General features: G+C 32.7%; 1 protein-coding gene across 1 annotated transcript in view; it reads right to left on the minus strand.

The window, feature by feature from the left end:
- LOC127702710 (uncharacterized) overlaps positions 1-22,353 on the minus strand; it is a 241,411-nt gene that overhangs the window by 213,852 nt on the left and 5,206 nt on the right. Inside the window, exon 2 of the mRNA XM_052207002.1 lies at positions 3,857-5,159. Within this exon, the coding sequence (XP_052062962.1) occupies positions 3,857-5,090 (1,234 nt within the window). The 5' untranslated portion in view covers positions 5,091-5,159. The remainder of the gene's footprint in view (positions 1-3,856; positions 5,160-22,353) is intronic.

Here is a 22,353-nt window from a genome sequence, read left to right on the forward strand (position 1 = left end):
CAAGTTAAAAATCTTTTTTGTAATTATTTTTTACAACATTATGATGAAATATCTCGCTGTAAAAAATTAGAAACCATTATGTTTGGCATTTCAATCTTATTTTGCTTTCATGCAAAAGACAATACAAAATTGTTTTTTTTTACTATAAACACTTTTCCAAATTACGTATGATTTTAAGTATGAGCTTTTACAGAGTTTCAATCATGTTGCTTTGATGAGACTTGTTCGTAAAATTCTTGAACTTATATCATTTCTGCTATAACTAGTTCTGTAAATAAGGTAATAAAATATAATAAATGTGACATCTATAAAGTCAAATTTAGACAAGCTGGAATTATTTTTGACATTTTAAGTATGTGTTATTCTATTGTTACAAAATCATCAAAGTAACTGGTTTAAAATTTATCATATGCATGCAACATAGGTCTAATACTGAAGTAAAGAAAAAATAGTGTCACAAATCATGCATCTCAATTTGAAGTTCCATTTTTCTAATTAGATTGACCATAATCGAGTGGTAAAGTTGTCGTAACATTAGAACTTACAAATGTACCATTGTACAAGTGGGGATTACCGGGTGTGTTGTGTAAGTCGGGATACAACATTGAGAAAACATGATGTAATTTTCCAAATTTATCGATACCCAAATAGATAAAAAAAAAAAAAAGAGAATCACAACTGACTGACCCTATCTTTTTTATGGTTGGGGGCAGGAAACTGACATGTTTTCTTAGACCTTATTAAAATGTGTTACTACAATGCTGAAGTGTGACACATACTAAGTATAGATCTAGCCAGAGGATGAAGTGAAACAAGACTCTTGAAAGATATACATGTAAAATTATCTAAATTAAGTTGGTGTTTTGCAGACGGAGATAATACTATTTATGAGTATTCTATGTAATGTAGTGTTTATTCTTGTTTGTTATTTTGTTTGTACCAAGACTTTAAATACATATATACGTTTTATCTTCAAAGTTTGTTGATCATAGCTGTAACTCTAAATATATAAAAGAACACAGTTCCAATGTCCCCCGTGTTGCACATATTTTATCTATCCAAGGATCAATGGCAATAAATAAAAAAAAAAAACACTTTTTTTTGTTCTTTAAAACTGTTGATAAATATCTTAGAGAAATAAATGCTTCAGATCAAATTCAATGTGATTTCCAATAGAATTAATATTTCCAAGGGGCATAACTCGTTAAAAAAAGTATTTGATCAGCATTTATTTTCCAACTCGTCCAAGACATCGCTGATATAAACCTGCAATATTAGTTTCATAAAAATCAGGCAAGAATTGTACACACGAGAGCACTTACGATGCAATTTTTCATATAATTTATGTTTCCAAGGGGCATAACTCTTTTAAAAATAATTGATTTTCGAACTTGTCCAAGACATTGATGATATAAACCTATTATATAAGTTTCATAAAGATCTGGCAAGAATTGTACAAATGAGAGAGCTAATGATCAATTTTTTCATATTATTAATGTTTCCAAGGGGCATGGAAAAATAATTGATCGGCACTGATTTTCGAACTCGTCCAAGACATTGCTGATATAAACCTACAATATAAGTTTCATAAAGATCTGGTAAGAATTGTACACACGAGAGCGCTAACGATGCAATTTTCCATATGATTAATGTTTCCAAGGGGCATAACTCTTTTAAAAATAATTGATCGGCACTTATTTTCTAACTCGTCCGAGACATTGCTCATATAAACCTATGATATAAAATTTATAAAAATCTGCCATGAATTGTACATGTGAGAACGCTAACAAGACCGGCCGGACGAACGCCCGTTATTTCTATGCGCCCCCCTCCCCCCTGCAAGGCGTTGCGCGGGGGACAGTAAAGGAACCATTGAATATAAACTCAATCTAGAGATCAGGATTAATCTTTTTGTACACCGGATGCGCGTTTCATCTACAAAAGAATCATCAGTGACGCTCGAATCAAAAAGTTAAAAAGGCCAAATTTATAAGTACGACGTTGAAGAGCATATAGGACACAAATTTCCGAAAGGTTCTGTAAAATACAGCTTAGGTCATCTATTTCTGGGGTAGATATGATATTACTGTGACTTGACTGGTAGTGTTTCACTCCAAAATGAATTAATTCGACTTGTACAATTGGTCAAAAGTTTTTTTTTATAGAACTGCTCTGTTATAACCATCAATTCATCAGTGTTATTATAATGCACGTGCAATGAATAACCATACAAACAATCCTATCAGAATTGAAATCCTTTTTGATCCTTACTATAAACGTACAGCTAAATATCTTTACATCTCATTTGTATATAATAGTCATGAAATCAAAAGTGTTGTTTTCATTCAAAAGCACTGGGCTCATATGGCTGATGGTGGACTTTTGAGTCCCTGTAGATATCAGCTCAGTAGCCAATGCTTCAGTTCTGAAATGAATTATAACATACGTTTCTTAAATTTGAGGTGAATCAATTTGAAAGTTATTAAAAAATCTCAAGATATTTAACACCATAGGTCAAAGTTGACCTTATATAAGCCCTCCCCCAAGAGTGATGCCGATGGGGAATAGAAAAATTGTCACTTTTGATCTCTTTCCGACTGGCAGTAAAACCCTTGTCAGAGTGGGGGTTCGTTTGGTTGTGTGGGATGTACAGGTACGCAGTCACGTCCGGTCAGATTGGGGACGTTCAATCCGATGCCTCGTGTAGAGAGGGTGCCACGGTCTCTCAATATACCCTCATTTTAGAGTGGCAGTCAGAGTACCCTGACCTTCATCCCGGACGGCCTCTATTACAGGACCTACCTATTGTATTTATTGTTAATATATTCTCGTCCTGCACATGCATGGAATATTTGCCACTGGAAGTTAAGCAACCAACAATCAATGAATCAACCTTATATGAGTTTTGATGGGTTTTTTTATTTTGTCCTTTTTGGTCATATAGCTCTTCATGTATTAAGATACATCCTTGAATTTCATATTTTTGGGTTCCTAATGAATAAAATCTAGAAAACAGCTCCTAATACCTCAAAATTATAGTGTTATTTTCATATCCTAATGAGTGGTAAGGTGGGAGGGACACTTCAATTCTTTTGTATGAGTGATTAGCTGAGACATCGAGTAACTCATCCTTTTCATTTATTTTACACACCATATCATATATTTTTTTATCAAAAATTTGACGTATAGCTATATCAAGCTATTTCATGAAGTCAAAATGGATTTAACAAATGACTGATGCATTAACGACTGCGGTATTGAATACCATCTTTAAAAAATACTAACATATGATTCAGTAGTTCAGATACTTATGTTATAATCAGCACACTAATTTTCGTCCTTATGATGTTTTATGTAGCTTTAAAAGTGACTTATTCCAGCGGGTTATTCCTTCCTCTAATAATTCAGAGTTCTCGAAAAGTGGTGGTTCGAAGGTTTTGAACACAAAAATTTGGCAAACGACCGACACAATTTTGGTATTTTTCAATCAGAGAAATAATAGTAAGGACCAGCAGATTTTTTAAGGACCACCAGGGAAAAAGATTTTTAGAACCATGGCTAATTATCAATCGGAACTACTCGGCCTTTCTGGTTGCACGAAGAAGTTATTGTATTGCATAGCGAGAATGGCCGAGTAGTTACGATTGGGCTAATTACATAAAAATGGTACCCCACCACCACGAGACAGAAACAGGAATTTATTTTTATCTGTTAGCTAGCTGGTAGTGCTGCAATGTTGCCATATATACAAATGAATATTTTATAGTTTACTCAATTATATATGATCTTCATTTTCGTTCAATAAATAGCGTATTTTTATATCTACCCGTATTTGTAATATTATGAAAGTACTTACTGATTTTGATATCTTTATTTGGGTTCAAAATAAATCCAACTGGTTGATTCAAAGATGATTTTTGCTTTGAATTGAAACTTGGACTGGTCTCATCTGTTAAGAGTTTCAGGGTTGTATCTTCATTACTTACGGATATTTTGAATAAACTGTTTATAAAAACGTCAATCAATATTGGAATACCTGTTCCACCACCAATCAAAATTTTGGAACCATCAAATTTGTATTTTTTTAAGAGTTGTTTATGTTTCTCAATTTGACCAGCTATCTTTTGCGCCTCAAACATTACCTGCACTTCAGAGGTTTTTTCAATGTTTACTTCAAGAGTCTGTTTATCTGAAACTACAGTTTTTTGACAATTTGTACATGTATCCATCCTATCTTCTAAAATATGTTTCTTTTCCTCATATAATTTTTTTAGTTCAGCTTTCTTTGTTATTTCTAATGCTTTAACTTTTGAAATAATAGTACTGATTGACATTTCTATCATCTTCTGTTTATCTTCATACTGTGTTTCGTTGTTTTGTAAACATTCTGTATAGTGAGATAAAAGAGTATTAAAATCATCTGATACATTTCTTATATCCATTTTTAACTTTTCAAGTTTAACATCTGTACAAAATTTGTTTGCTTCCTCTTCAATAGTTACAACATTGTCACACTTTCTGTGACTTAAAGGTTTACAAAGTGTACAACATGGTACATCATGATTGTTGCAGAATAACTTCAGTTTTTTAGAATGCTGAGCACATATATTTTTGAATGCTTTAGGTTTTCTTTCTTCATCCGTTAGCTTAGATATTGGTTTAATATCATGATTAGAAGATGCTTTATTTGCTTTATGATATTTCTGACAGGTATCACAAAGAGTGTCTGAGCAGTCAATGCAGATGAAAACAGCTTGTGATACAATATCAAGTCTCTCACATGGTATGCATGGTCGTGTAACCTTTTCTTTTTCTAAAATACCATTTATGATGAAATTTGCAGGTAACTGATCTACAAATTCCTTTGGTGTGCATTCTTTCTTTGGTAACTGAACTGTTGCTCGGCAGACTGGACAGTTTATATGATCCTTCCCGTCCAATTTCTCCAGTACTGAAGTACTGTATGTCAAAATACAACCCTCACAGAAAGAATGTAAACATGGGAGACACTTTGGCTTTGTGAATCTGTCTAGACAAATTGGACAAATCAAAATATCTTTCGTCGTTTGTGAATCAATACATTCTTCCATCTTTGTAAAATTACTGATTGCAATCACCAGATGTCAGTAATTAGAATTTTTCTTTATCCAAGGTTACATCTGAAAAAGAAATCATATGATAGAGCTCAGATACCACTACTGTTGAAAATATTTTTCATTGAAAACAACACTCTTAATTAATTCTATAAACTGTGAATATTTTCAGAAGTGATGTCAACCTTGTAAAATTAATTAAAAAGACTGCTGTTTTAGCCCTTTCATGCCTTTCATCCTTTTGGCACCCTCGTGCACATGCCGAAATTATCCTTGTGTCACACCGGTGTAGATGCCGAATGTATCCTCAAGGATACATGAATTTCTATATTTAGACTATCACAACCAAGAGTGCAATATGCATGGTTTTACGACTCAGAACGTAGAATGGTTAGAACAATAGTTAAAACATATTTCAATTTAAGAAACAAAATAATAAAACTATCAAAATTATTTTCAATAAGTGTAAATTTTTGAAGCGTAGGTGAAAAAAATCACGACCACAACAAACATGGCGGACGAGAATGATCCCATCAACTTTCTAGTAAATTTACCAAAGAGAGCATCCAATATATATATATATATATATCTTTTCAGTAAACCATCATTTTGACAAGGTATAGAGAAATACATATGTACAATATATACAATATATAATAAAATACAATTAGTACAAGACATTTGATCAACAATAATAGGGGTAGCTTCACACTAGATTAAGCCTGGAGTACACACAGATTTATTTATGATTTTGATAAATTTGCAAAGTTTAATAAGCTTTGTTTTCTTTTTTGATGACATCAATAATTTATACTTTAAGATATTTGGTCTGGTGTAACTATATTTTAATTTAATTTTTCTCTCCTGTTCAAAAAATGGACATTCCAAGATAAAGTGAAATTCATCCCCGATTTCATTTTTTTCTACATCAGATTACAGTTTCTGTTTTGTCTGTTGGTGTTATACCATCTACCAGCTTCAATAGGTAATTTATGCTTTGTTGTTCTAAATCTGCAAAATTCGACAACATTTTTGTTATCTAAAATATCTAAGTAAACTTCCGAACAAAACTTATCTTTAAATACTCTGTAATTTACAGCTTTGGGTGATTCTTCTAACGATAAGTGCCAATTCTGTTCAAATTGATCTTTAAGGTTTCTACTAACTGTCAGACGCAGCCAATTCAAATTCATAAAAGTTTGTGTGTTCCAAATATATGTTAAGCCACATTCATTTAGAATATTTTTTATGTGATCTAACCATAAAAACCGATCTCCGTTCACATATGACAATTCATAACATAAGTTATAAACAATTTTTGACAATTTTGACTCTTTTCCAGAAAGAAGTTTAGCCCAGAATGATATCATTCTATTTTTTATGTCAATTTCTAAAGGATATCTTCCAAGTTCACCATATATCATATACGATGGTGTAGAAGATTTTAAATGTAGCAGCAATTTACAAAATTTTAAGTGGACTTTTTCGATTATTTCGTTATTGCTGAATCCCCATACTTCGCACCCATACAGTAAAATAGGTTTTATCATTTTATCAAATAATTCGAGCTGTGTTTTGATTGCAAGGCCGTGATTTCTGCCTAATTTTAGAACCTCATAGAAAGCCTTAGTAGCTTTGTTGGCTATGGACTATTTCGCTCTCTTAAAGTTCCCACTCCTGGCCAATTCTATCCCTAAATAATTTAAACTGTTCACTATTTCTAGTTCTATTCCGTTTAAGTTAAAACTTAGGTTCCTTGGAAGTGTTCCTCTAGAAAAAACCATGATTTTACTTTTATCAGCATTAACTTTCAGTTTCTATATAGAACAATAATCTTGAAATGAGTCAAGTTGCCATTGGAGATCTGCAGGTGATTCTGCCATTAGCACAGTATCATCAGCATATAAAATTACAAATAATTTTAAATATGTATTAAGTTTGAGTTCAATTTCGTTAGAAATCGTTTTCAGTCCGTTTAAGTTACAGTTTGATAAGTATGACTCAAGGTCGTTCATAAATAAGGCAAAAAGAAAAGAAGACAAATTTTCCCCTTGTCGTACACCGTTACTACAAGGGAAAAATTCTGACTTACAATCATTATAAGAAATACAGGACTTTGTACCATTATACATATTTACAATTATATTATACATGTTACCATTCATATTATTCACTAGCAACTTATACCATAGTCCATCCCGCCAAACTTCATCGAAAGCTTTTTCAAAATCAATAAATGCGCAAAACATTTTTTTCTTCTTGTTTTTTAGAATTTCAAAAAAGTTGAAAATTATGAATAAATTATCTGTTGTTGAATAGCCCTTACGAAATCCACATTGATTTTCATTCAAGATAAGAAAGTCGTCTGAAAACTCAGTTAATCGCTCACTCAAAATTGCAGTAAAGAGTTTCCCAAGGCAACTCAGAATTGTTATTGGTCTATAATTTTTTGGGTCCATTTTGTCACCCTTGTTTTTGAAAATCGGTTTAATATTTCCAATAAGCCAACTATCCGGGACAACACCTGTTACGAAAATAATATTAAATAGTTGCTCGTAAATGTCTATGAATATATTTTCTGTTGACTTAATATATTCATTTACGATTAAATCCTCCCCTGGGGATTTATTGTTTTTTAATTTTTTAATACATTTTTTAATTTCGTCTTTTGAAATGTTCCTATTTATACTTTCATTCAGACGATTAATATCGTTCGGGTCAATATATGGTATGTTAAAGTCTTGCTTGTCATATGGTTCCTTGTTTAAAGCTTTAAAAAAATCAAAAAGTTTTTCAATAGGAATGTCTGGTTGCTCCCTATGTTTACGATTTTTCAATAGTTTCCAGAATTCCTGTGAATTATTTGATTTTAATTTTTTAATTTTCTTTGACAATTTTCTTTTGTGATCAAGAATAGCTTGATCCATAACTTTTTTGTATTTTTTTTCAGCTACTTTCAAGTCTTGAAAGTTTTGATTTGTTCTATTTGTTTTGAATTTTCTTTTACGTTTCCTGAAATTTTGTCTCTCAAAATGACAATCATCATTAAACCATTCTTTTTTCAATTTTCCCAGTTTCTTTTTTTGTTTTTGCTTAGAATTAGAAAATTTACAAGTTCCAAATGTGGATTTCGCAGAATTATAGAATATTGAACATAAATGATCAAGTAAGGTATTAACGAACTTTATAAAAAATTGTAGGTTAGTCTTATCAATTTTCAATTTTCTATCGCTTTTTAGATCGCCTGAAAGTAAATAAATAAATAAGTTTCTGGTATCGTGTTGTATGTCATTAAATTCCTGTGATTCTCAAGGTAATTTTCAATTTATTTCGATAGTGTCGTCATCCCGTGTTATTATTTTAAGAGTAATAAAATGCTCCGCAGGGCGCAGCTTGATACGACCGCAGAGGTCGAACCCTGAACAGTTGGGGGAAGTATGGACACAACATTCAAGCTTGATACAGCTTTGGATTAGGATTGTGATTAAATATTTGACACAGCATAGGTTTCTAACACAGATTGAATGTGGTCTAAGAACTTAAAAATTTTAAATTGGACATTCACCTATTATGGTCCAATATCCAAAATCTAAATACATGGTTAGATTCAGCATATCAAAGAACCCCAAGAATTCAATTTTTGATGAAATCAAACAAAGTTTAATTTTGGACCCTTTTGACCTCAATGTGGACAAAGTTGATAACGGGGCCCAAAAATCAAAAATCTAAATACATGGTTAGATTCAGCATATCAAAGAACCCCATATATTCAATTTTTGTTGAAATCAAACAAAGTTTAATTTTGGACCCCGATTTGGACCAACTTGAAAACTGGGCCCATAATCAAAAATCTAAATACATGTTTAGATTCAGCATATCAAAGAACCCTAAGAATTCAATTTTTGTTAAAATCAAACTAAGTTTAATTTTGGACCCTTTGGACTTTAATGTAGACCAATTTGAAAACGGAACCAAAAATTAAGAATCTAAATACACGGTTAGATTCGGCATATCAAAGAACCCCAATAATTCAATTTTTGATGAAATCAAACAAAGTTTAATTTTGGACCCTTTTGACCTCAATGTGGACAAAGTTGATAACGGGGCCCAAAAATCAAAAATCTAAATACATGGTTAGATTCAGCATATCAAAGAACCCCATATATTCAATTTTTGTTGAAATCAAACAAAGTTTAATTTTGGACCCCGATTTGGACCAACTTGAAAACTGGGCCCATAATCAAAAATCTAAATACATGTTTAGATTCAGCATATCAAAGAACCCTAAGAATTCAATTTTTGTTAAAATCAAACTAAGTTTAATTTTGAACCCTTTGGACCTTAATGTAGACCAATTTGAAAACGGAACCAAAAATTAAGAATCTAAATACACGGTTAGATTCGGCATATCAAAGAACCCCAATAATTCAATTTTTGATGAAATCAAACAAAGTTTAATTTTGGACCCTTTTGACCTCAATGTGGACAAAGTTGATAACGGGGCCCAAAAATCAAAAATCTAAATACATGGTTAGATTCAGCATATCAAAGAACCCCATATATTCAATTTTTGTTCAAATCAAACAAAGTTTAATTTTGGACCCCGATTTGGACCAACTTGAAAACTGGGCCCATAATAAAAAATCTAAATACATGTTTAGATTCAGCATATCAAAGAACCCTAAGAATTCAATTTTTGTTAAAATCAAACAAAGTTTAATTTTGGACCCTTTGGACCTTAATGTAGACCAATTTGAAAACGGAACCAAAATTTAAGAATCTAAATACACAGTTAGATTCGGCATATCAAAGAACCCCAATAATTCAATTTTTGATGAAATCAAACAAAGTTTAATTTTGGACCCTTTGGACCTCAATGTGGACCAATTTAAAAACGGGGCCCAAAATCCAAAAACTAAATACATGGTTAGATTCAGCATATTAAAGAACCCAATGAAATCACGAATAAAACCCCATTGAAATTGGTCAAGAAATAAGCAATTTATAGGAAGTATCTTCTTTTGCACAATCCTGTGCTATTAAATATTTCTTGCTATTGCGCAATACTGTACAATTGACAATTTCTTGCTATTGCGCAATATTGTGCTATTGGATATTTCTTGCTATTGCGCAATACTGTGCAATTGAAGATTTCTTGCTATTGCGCAATACTGTGCAATTGAAGATTTCTTGCTATTGTGCAATACTGTGCAATTGAAAATTTCTTGCTATTGCACAATACTTATTATATAATAATTTACACATCCTGTTTGGTGTGTATCTCCTACCATATCATTATTATTTGATTTTAAATATAAATCAGAAATAACCAACTTAAAATGGAAAATTTTAAAAGAAACAAAAAAGGAAAAAAAGAAAAAAAAGGAAAAAAAAATAAATCCCCCCCCAAAATTTTTTGAACCCCCATTATGATTCATCACCCCCAAACTCAATCCCAGCCTTCCCTTTGTGGTATGGTACCTTGCAGTACAATTTCAGAGAGATCCATACACTTGAACACAAGTTATTGTCTGGAAACTAGAAAAAAATGTGTTTTTTGGCCCCTTTTTGGCCCCAAATTCCTAAACGTTTAGGGCAATTACCCCCAAACTCAAACCCAGCTTTCCCTTTGTGATATGGAACCTTGTAGTACAATTTCAGAAAGATCCATACACTTACACACAAGTTATTGTCATGAAACTAGAAAAATGCTTGTTTTTTGCCCCTTTTTTGGCCCCTAATTCCTAAAATTTGGAGGCAATTACCCCCAAAATCAATCCCAGCATTCCTTTAGTGATATGGAACCTTGTGGTACAATGTCAGAGAGATCCATACACTAACACACAAGTTATGTCTGGAAGTTACAAAAAAGCTTATTTTTGGCCCCTAATTCCTTTACTGTTATTACCATAACCCCCAAAATCAATCCCAACCTTCCTTTTGTGGTATTGAACCTTGTGGTAAAATTTCATAAAGATCCATTCACTTAAACTAAAGTTAGAGTGCGAAAACCAATGTGTCTTCGGACGACGCAGGACGACGCCGGACGACGACGACGACGACGACGCCGGACGACGACGACGACGACGACGACGACGCCAACGTCATACCAATATACGACCACAAAAATTTTTTTGCGGTCGTATAATAAAAACCAACGCTAAAAAATAGACAGTCGGAAATTGATGTTGTTATGGAGGTGTCAGACCACCAGTTAAAAATCCCTATCTGTTCAACCAAATTTTGCAATTTTTACAGCTTTCTAAATATTTTACCTTAAGTTAAACTTCATAGAAACCAGGTATATCCTGAATTGTACATGTATCAGCTCTCTACATGACAATTTTCAACATACCTTTAAAGCCTTCTAAGAAAAAAACTGACCTTCGAACAGAGGTACTCCAAAAATAACCCCTGGTTTTCTTGAAATCTTTAATTAGTATACTATGAGCGCATTAATCCTGAATTTTTAATGCAAACTCATAGACAAGTGAATTTTGGCTCAAAATGGTCTAAATATATTTCTCTTTCACCAAAAGTTTCATTTCTGCAAATATGTGGGTTAGTTAAAGTAAACAATGACATCAAAAGCACTATTTTGTGTCAGAGTAGGGCTACTTTTACATACGTTCTTAATTGGAGGGAGTAATTGGTGGTCTGACACCTGGAAAATACGAAAACAACACGGCGGAACCTCGGCGACATAACTTATACTATCCGGAATAAGTTCAGTTTTCACTTGATTCGATTTATATAACTATTAAAATTATTTTTCGTAGAAACTTAATCAACAAATGTGTTTATTTATTGAAACTTTAGTCATCTTTGTGGGACAATTTTACTCAAAAGAGTGATGGAAGGTAAGTCTCGTCTCCTCGTAATATTTCACCCACAAAAAAATGTCGTCTGATGAACCCGATGATTTTGAAGGCTTGACCCGGGCAGAGGTAGAAGAAGCTGAAGATTTCAGCAACCACTGCAACTTAAAGGTATAGGTGATGATTCTGATGATCTTGAACGTTCAGTAGAATCTGACACACACATATGTACCTGAACCTGCTGGTGATGCAGGACATATTGATGGCTTGCACGATCGAGGACTTTCTGTATTGTGAGCGTGGGTTGCCTCATCTTTTTACCCCCACTGGGAAAACTGGCCCTACAAGGATCATGCCTCAGGATAAAAGCCCTCTTGATTTCTTCAAGTTTTTTTTAATCATGTGCTGTTAGAGATGCTGATAGATCAAACAGATACATATGCCAAATTACAAAAGGAAAATCATCCCAATGAAAACAAAATGCCATGGGTGAGACCATCCTTACCAGAGATGAACGCCTTCTTTGGTCTTTGTTTTGAGATGGGCAGACAAGAAACCTTCTACAAGGATGTATCGGTTCACAGACAGTTTTTTTGCAATCTCCTATATATGCAAAAACCATGAACCGGGAGTCAAACCACTTCTTACTCATTTTAATGCCACCTTTTAACAGGAATACACTCCACACAGAAACATCACCGTGGATGAAACCATGATACCATTTAAAGGGAGGGTACAATTTAAGCAGTATATGCCTCAAAAGCCACACAAATTGGGGGTGTTAAAGCTGGAGTTTTGGCAGATTCACAACACAGCTACATACAGTATGTTGACATTTATCCGGGAAGAAATGCAACCCCACAGACACATCTTGGTAACAGTGTTGCAAAAAGATGCTTGCAACAGTCAGATTTAGTCGGTAAAGGGTACCATCTTTACACAGATAATTTTTTTACCAGTCCTGAGCTGTTTTCTACTCTGTATGAAAATTTTGTTACATATATATATATATATATTTAGACCCCTCTACCAAGAAATTTGTTTTGCATGCACACGTATAAAAATTGCGGTTTTTATCCAACGCAATCATAGGTTTGAAAGTTGTTTTCAATTTAGACTTGTTTATATATATATATAATTCGTCTAAATAACAGCCCAACAATGTTAGATCTGTAAATTTGCGGAAGCAAATATATATATATCTGCTTGTGTAACAAAAAATTTGTTCCGGCGTGACATTTGTTCCGCCGGGACAAATTTAATAGGAAATATGTTCCACCGGACTTTATATCACAGAAAATATGTTCCAGCACTGTAAAATTTGTTCCGGAACTAATTTTATGACCAAATGTGAAATAAGTTCCATGAATTTTGTTCCAATTAATATTAAGAGTTAAAAAGTTAAATAAGTTCCTGTGATATTTGTTTTAAACGAACGTGTATATATTTCATAGAAATCAATGAATAAGTTCTGCTCAAACCTATTTTCACAGAAAATAAGTACCTTTGCAACAAATTGCAAGCGAAATATTTTCTTGTTACATTTAAATTATAATGCAAGCTGAGTGCTGTACTGAGTGTGCTTGCATGGAATACATTTGCAATTGAAGGCATGAATGTAACTAAAGGATGAAGATAATAAATAAAAGCAATGGTAATGTATCATAATTTGTATTTATGTTTTATGTGGTATTCCTCCTTGGTTTTTGTTAACTGTCATGGCCGCGTGTTATAGTCATACATGTACTTAGGTCATAGCACAGTTTCAAAAGAGTGTGTCTTTTGTTTCTACATGTCTTTTGATGTAACTGATCAGTCACTTTGTCCTTTTCAAATAAGTACATATGTTCATCTTTTAACTTTAACTATACTTTTTTTCTGAATGATTGATTTTTCTTATTCTACTCTTTTCTGGCTAAAAGTGTCATTTTGATATTTTTTACGGAGTACATAATTAAACATTTGCTATACTCCACAGGATCCGAATTGGATGATTTACACTTTTTCCTTTTTTTATTATTGATATAATACTTATTTTTATAATGCATTTGAATAATAACTTTAAACTCACTGATGACAAATGCTCAGTGTATAAGATAACTTGTTTAACCAGTGGAAAATATTTCACAGACAAGGAACTTATTTCACCAGGTGAGGAACAAATCTCACAAACCCAGAACTTATTTCACCAGATAAGGAACAAATCTCATAAACCCGGAACTTATTTCACCAGGTAAGGAACAAATTACACCAACCCGGTACTTATTTCACCAGGTAAAGTGTGGAACTTATTTTATAGAGATGGAACAAATTATATAGAAATCATCTGTGAAAAATGTTCTCCCAGAACAAATTTCCGGTGATATTAGTTCCACTGGAACTTTTTTCACAGGAACAAATTTTGGCTCACACTTGTGGCACCGTTAGATGTAATCGTCGAGGGTTACCTAAGGAAATTATGTGTAAAAGACCATATGGTATCAATGAGCGTGGAGACATGACATTCCGACAGAAGGGACCTTTAGTTGCTACTGCTTGGCGTGACAAACAAAAATGTGTACACCCTTTCAACTATCCATAACCATTCAACTTCACAAGTTAAAAGGCTCGTCAACAATGATGGAACATTCTCAAGACAAAGACAAAATTTTGATTGTCCCAAGGCAGTAGCTGATTACACATATAAAATGGGTGGCGTTGATCATGCTGATCAATAGATTCAATACTATTGCAACAACCATAAAACATACAAGTGGAACAAAAGGGCTTTCTTTGTGCTTACGGAAATGGCTAAATGTAATGCCTTCAAACTCTTTCTCATGAGTACCAACCACCAAACACATATAAAATTCTTTGATTTTTCGATTTCTGTAGGCAAGGTGTTGGTAAACGGTTATATGTCTGAGACACGTAGTGGAAGACCATCTCATATGCCTGTCGAGAACCGCCATGTTCAGCGTCACATGCCGGCCTCCCTTGAACAAAAATCTTGATGCCATCTCTGTTACATGAGAAGCCAAAATAGTCCAGAGGTCTTAATTATTAATTTCTGGCTTCTTGGTCGCTTCAGAATGTAATAAAATTTGATAAAAAGAAGATTTCTAGGTGCAACATGCGAGTTTTTTGCTTATTATTGTAAAAATTACATGTCAATACATTCCGCAATTCAAAATGTCGGCTTCCTTAGTTACAGACAAGGAGATAGAGAATTTTACGCTTACTGTCATTGTTAAAAGGCTAATTTTAATATTATTTGTGTAATAGACACATTACAAGAACTTTAACTGTGACACCTGTTAATCGTTAAATAGTTATATTTTCTTAGCATCTGAATGAACTCTATAGAACCGTCGCAATTAATTAGTGCTATTTATCTATGGCCATAAAGTCGCCACTGAAGAACACTTAAAAAGTTTCTGGTTATTTTAATATGTTTAACATTCAAAGATAAAGACAGATTTAATGTATATTCTTGTCAGTTTTAAGATTGTCGCTCGATGTGAAAAGTTGGTTACATGTTTGCAATGTATAAATATTGTATATGAACTCGATGTTGTCTTTTTAATTAATATAGCGATGTTCGGGATTTCCGGATGTGACGTCACGGACAATTTTTGGATGGCAAAAGAAAAATGGATGACAAAATTGCAAGTGATAACGATGGAAAGTCCAAATTTTCGACTTATTACCATTCCCTTCCAAATGACGCTAAGAATAGATATTCAACAAAGTTATTTTATGATGCCGGTACCAAAAGTTTACCTGATCCATATGTATTGACGGAGAAATAGAGCACTGACCCGAACACATGGCCAGATCTCACATTTGGGGACATCTACCTGTATCTGATAGATACTCCATCAATCTTTACGAAAGAGTCCATGAAGGCATATAAATCATTAGAGGCATACAAGTAAGGGAAGTGCTATTTTGCAGGTTGCGGGTTGCAGGTTGCAGGTTGCAGGTCACGCATATAAATATTTTACATGTAAAAAGGTCATATTAGGGAAATTAATACATATAAAATCTACCCCATGACTAATAAAGGAGAAGGTCCACGAAGGGTTACAATTGGCCCTAAATTTTTGATGTTTTTTAAATCGGGACAAAAAATTTAAAATTTCACATAGAAATACTTGTGATAATACTATTAAGACAAAAATATATTTTTTTGGCACCTTCCTTTCAAATTTATGAAGCTATGACCCCTTAAATAAACACTATTTGTATTAAAGGTCAATTTTGGTAAATTTTTTCCATAATTTTAATTGTTTTTGGCATAATTAAGCTTAGCCGCCATCCACGATCCAAAAAGTTTTTATATTGATGAACTCTATATCCGCAAAATTGGAATCTTTAAGTTACAAAACAATTTGGATCAAGATTTTCCTATAGCTTTTAGGTCGGAAAATTGCACAAAATCATCATATTTTGACAAAATGTCCAAAATGGGCCTACTTTGGAGAATATTATGTACTTTTATGAGAAGAACTGATTTATTTAGCAGTATTTTTTTGAAAAAGACCAATTTACGAACCAAACTGTGAACCTTTTGGTGTTTTATGATAAAGTTGATATTTTAGGCCATTTTGTGCCATAAGTGAACCTTGTCCTTTACAATTATTTCTTACAGTACTGTATGGTAAACGTATTTTGTCAGCTATCAGTTGTCAGTATTTAATTATTCTTTTTATCATGATCTTCAAATTCAATAATCATAATTTTAATACACATACATGTATCTTTTGATGCTTATCGTACTGCCAAATTGCTATTAATAGTTCTTAACATTGATTCTATAGTGAAGTTAAAGTAATAAAAACTTCAAATTGACATAGGCTGAACAGTTTCTATGGACACATAAATCTGTCTTAATCTAGTTACATAAACAATTAAATTCCTTTCAGTGGACATTAAAAATCTTTGAGGCTAATATTAAGAAATTATTAGCCTAAAAGAATTAATTGCTTTTTTTTTTTGCCAAAACAGAAGGGGCACCTCTGTTAGCCGGTCTTTACTCAGTGAATTAGCACTTTTGGTTATCTCTAGCAATTATCTGGTTTCTCAACTGTCAAGTCAAACAGTAACTTCATATTTATAAAACTTTATTCAAGGTGAGCAAAAAATACAACTTTTAAAACAGAAGTGTGTTCAGCTGCTTAAACAGCCATTTTCTGAAAATACATTTCTGTTTGGCCTCCCCAACTTTACTGACTGGTTTGTCAGAAAGAGACAAAACACCTTGCAAAACACGATTATTAAGTTTACGTATATCTCTAATACAGAAGTGACGTACTTAGATACTGAGGTGTACAAAGGGGAGCGTTTTAAATCGAGTGGTGTCCTTGATTTCAGGTTGCATGTCTTATTTGTATCTCCCAATTACAAGTGCACATCCTAGACATACTTTTCAAATTGTAATAACAAGTGAAACAAGTTGTCACATAAGAAACAATAGCAACGAAACTGATCTCAACAAACATCTTATGACTTTGGAGAAATAAACTTATAGATAGAGGTTATGATATTAAAGTTTCAAACTGCTTAAGACATTACAGATGTGAAACACAAGATTAAAAGATGCAGTACACTCTGTCAAATAATTTTTAGAAAAAAGGAAATTTCACTTACACTGGTAACTAAATATATATGTAAATAACCGCGAAAACAAGAAAGAAATGAGCAACAGCTATATACCCAATAATATATTTTGCTACAAAATGCATTTTACAAAGATGTTAATGTGTGTAAAATATCTGTTTGGTGTTGCTCATATATTTGTACATAAAACTATGCGCGAAATGCTCATTTTAAATGAAATACGTACATTTCGTCATGTTAATGACGTCAATGTGACATCACAAGTGACATTCGGCACTAAAAATTCCAGATTATGTTAACCTGTTCCTTCATCAATAATATTGACATGCTTTTGTTACTATATTGAATTTCAAGGGCCACATAATGGCTCTTACCATATCTACTCCATACACACTGTAACGGATTAATACATGACCAGTAAAAATATCAGATCATCTGGACATTAAACATGACAAAGTTCAAAGTGATATATCGGTGCTCAGAAAATGAAATATTTCAATACATTTAGACTGTGCATTATATTAACTAATGCTCCTTTATGATTTTTAACAGTATGAATCGCTCATCATGTAAAAAAAGCCATTTTGATATTTATTTTTACTTTTATTCAAATCAAATTTCATTTGTTCTGGCAATATTTTTCATTTTCCTACAATAAGGTTCCTGCTTTTGGTAAATGGAATATTTGTTCCTACCAGTGTTTTATTTAAGGAATCTTTCTGATTTAACAAGTTCTGTGCTAAAGGGCCTTTGTAATTTCTCAAAAATGCCACGGGGCCAATATTTTGGCCCATTATAAGTAAAACCTAAAGATTACTTTGAAGTACATGAAGTACAGATTCATCGTTTGTGTTGTATGAAATATACCCAAATTAGTTGTGGTGACAACAACAATATTTAGTGTAAATTATTTAACGGTTTTATTTCGATTAACGTCAGTAGTAGTGTGACGTTTACGTCTGTTACGTCACATTCAAATTCACGACAGGTTCCCGTTCTCGAATATATCATATGACAGGTCTTAGGATAGGTCCGTGAAACTGGCCCTAGGCGTTGAATGTTTGTCTTTTTCTGTACTCTCATGTATTTCACTATTGATATATTTTCGGCCTTTTAAATTGGTCTACAATTGGTATAAAGTTTCACATCATTCTCTCAATTTTAGGCCATATGAATGTTTGTACTAAAATTTTAATAAGACGCACACCACCTATTTTTGACCCTCATTCCTATCCACGTTAAATTTTTCACTTCCAAACATTTTATAGGGGAGGGATCAATATACCGTTATTCATACATCAGACCGTACTGGTTACCGAAATTTTGGATACACCAAACCAGGTCCTTCATATCTTTGAAACAGGCAAAATATGCCCTCAATTTTAGAATTCATTCATCCATGTTTGTATTATTCAGAATTATCAGTCAATATATGTTCTACAAGGATCACCAGTCTTTCACCTTTCATCTGATACCTTAATTACTAAAATGTATTCTACAAAGTTTTATATTTACACCTATGCGTGGGAACTATTTTGTTTTAAATATGTACTACTTTCCAGTATGTTCTGTTTTGACCGGGCCCGATTTGGTGGTGTTACTTCTTACAAAGTCTATCCAAATTATTTTTACAAAGAAATCCGCTTAAGCCGGTGCTTGGAGCGGTGAGAAATTTTGTGCTCCGTGTTGAAGGCCTCACTGTGACTTTTAGATGAAGAACAGCAATAAAAGCGAGGTTCTTTTGCTTTTTGTGTGATTTTGCTGTGCATGTACTGATTTTGTGTCATTGATGGATACCCCCATATCTTTTGTTTTTCTATTACAGAGAAATTTGTATTTTTGAAAACCGTTGTCGCGTTAGGAATAAATGAGGTTGTACTTTGTGATGTCGCTGCAAAACAATGTAAAATGGTATTTTGCTGAGAAAAACATATTTAATAAACAGCTGCGCCATGAGCGCATGATACTCCCGTCACATTTTCAAAGAATAAAGATGAATAAAGTTCAATTAATTCTCAATGTCATATTAGAAATTTATGAAAATCAAAAGGGTGCTTACATCAATAGATATAAACAATTCACCAAAGTTTCATGAGAATTGCTGACAGCATTTTAGAGTTATTGTCCGAAAACTGGCAAATCCCCCCTTTTTAATGAATAAAACCCCATAACTCAGAAATGTAAAATGTAAAATTTATAAAATTCTAAAGGGAGCTTACATCAACAGATATAAACAATTCACCAAAGTTTCATAAGAACTGCTGAAAGCATTTTTGAGTTTTTGTCTGAAAACTGGAAAATCCCCCTTTTTTAATGAATAAAACCCCATAACTCGGAAACGTAAAATCTAAAATTTATAAAAAACGAAAGGGAGCTCACGTCAATAGATATAAACAATTCACCAAAGTTTTATGCAAATTGGCTAAAGCGTTTTTGAGTTAATGTCCGACATGTTGACGACGGACGGACAGACGGACAACGGTATACCATAATAAGTCCCGTAAACGGGCGTATAAAAACGTCTGTTTTTATATCATAGATACTTAGTATATGCAAATATCATAGATTTTTATTAACGGAATACATATCCTACAAAACGAGTGTCAATTAAGAAATTTAGTAAAAAAAAAAATCTTAATTTGATGTTCTTCATTTTTAAAAGTGCGATAAGGAGAAACTGTATTTTGAACAAGTGTTTTCACTGGGACTTGTAAAACTTTAAAAAAAAATTCTTGCGCATAAATTGAAAATTATATTTTGTAGGACACAGTTTATTTTCAAAATAGGTGTTATAATGTATTCCCCTGAAAAGAAAACCACAGGTTGAAATATTATTCTTGATGTTGTCTAATATATAATTATGAATAAACGGAATCATTGCTTGATAAACAAGGCAAAGAGTGCAATGAAGTATACTGTTGTATTCGCACTAAATCGGAAGAGCACCATCCTGTTAACTAAATTGTATGGAGTTGTAAAGGCGATAAGCCATTTGAACGCATAGGTCTAGCTATATTAACCTGTTAAGATATTGTACCATAAATTTGGTAAGATTAAATCATTTTTTATTTAGCATTAAGCTCACCTATTAGCAAATTAAAAATCTGGTGAATCGTCAACAAGACACACTTTAAGGCACTAACCATTTATTTTTTGTTGACGATGCAGAAGGAGTTTAGGGTGCGAATGCATGGAGGCAAAAGGTTTTTATTTTCTGGGACAAACATTTTATTCTGTTTTGGTTGAAAACAATTGCTTTCAGTGACATACAGGAAAAAGAACTTTTTTTTATTGGAAACTGAAAGTTGAATTAATTGTTTCCCTAATTTTCAATGAAAACAACTCTTTTCCACTTTACTTCTAAAACATTTTTTCAAAACATTTAAAATTAAACAATTTATTTATAAATCCTGATCCCAAAAAATAAATAGATTCATGTTATCTTAAGATATAGCAAATATTTAGATCCAATTTGCATGGCTTCACATCCAGCGACGATTAAATTAAAAAACAAATCAGCAACAAAGAAACATGAAGAATTTCCATGACTTTTTTGTCTGTAGCGGTCTTTTTTTTTAAGATTTCAAGAGAAGTTTCAAATGTTCATATTTATTTAAACTCTACAGTGGGAAAGATCGATTTGATTAAAGTACTGCTTAAAAAATGTCAAGTATATTTATGATTTGCAGGAAGAGAGCAAATTCATAAGAAATCTAATAGATATGTTCGGCAAAATGATTTCACCGGAATGCATGAAGGACGGAACTGTCAATTGAAAAAGATGGGATGGATAGGGGTACATATTTTGACTTGCAATAGGCCACTTACGGACAACTCAAAGAGTTGTTGCTGTTGCAAGGCTTATAAAGAGCATAAGCTCCCTATGGGAGGCATCGGTTCGGGGTCCATAGTTATTTACTCCGGTCAATACTTTCCGGACAGATTGATATGGGACTTATGCTTATACTTTACCACAAAATGGAATTTAATTTAGTATATAGTATTAGAAAAATTAATTAAGGGATAGTTTCAAACAAAATATTCTATTAATAGTGAACAAAAAGATAAAAGATGCTACACAGAGGAACAAGTGATCAGTATGCTGGAGTTTCTCATTGACAACATATTTGTTGAATTTGGAGGTAGACTTTTTCAGCAAGTTGTCGGCATTCCTATGGGAACGAATCGTTTAAATAAGATGGGCGTAACGCGGAATAGCCAATTTTGTGTATTAATGCGTCTGCTCTAAGTAGATATATACTGTGATTATACTGATTGACGATATATAGGTCGTCATATTAGAATAAGCTTTACTCATATGTTTGCTTGTATATATAACTTCATATCAGCTACCTGTTAGTATGATAATATACCAATATTTATAGCTAATTAGTTTTAGGAAATTTTACATCTGTTCAAAACTAACGCAGACCCGAATTTCCGGATAATATAAATCGACGTTTCGGAATTTCGGGTTCATTAAATTTTATGGAGTTCGGTATTTTATACTCTCTGGAAGTGAAGAATCTTAGGAAATCAGAGTCCAAATAATTATGCCGTCTTGAAAGACTTATTTAATTTTTTGCTGTGACGCTTTCCTAAATAGGAAGGCGGAAGGCGTCATAGCCAAAACATAAAAGACCCTTCCAAGACGTCATAATTATTTGGACTAGGGAAATCAGGGAAACCATTTTAAAAAAAGAAGTAGATCGGTGCACACCTCAAATGGAATCGTGCCTTATTCTATCATTACTTTTGGACATGATAATTTGAGAATTTTGGTACTTCTAAGCTAAAAATTAGAAAATATTTTGCACCAACAAGCACACAAATTTGTAAGA

Source organism: Mytilus californianus, unplaced genomic scaffold (assembly GCF_021869535.1).
Source record: "Mytilus californianus isolate M0D057914Y unplaced genomic scaffold, xbMytCali1.0.p SCAF_5, whole genome shotgun sequence".
NCBI lineage: Eukaryota > Metazoa > Mollusca > Bivalvia > Mytilida > Mytilidae > Mytilus > Mytilus californianus.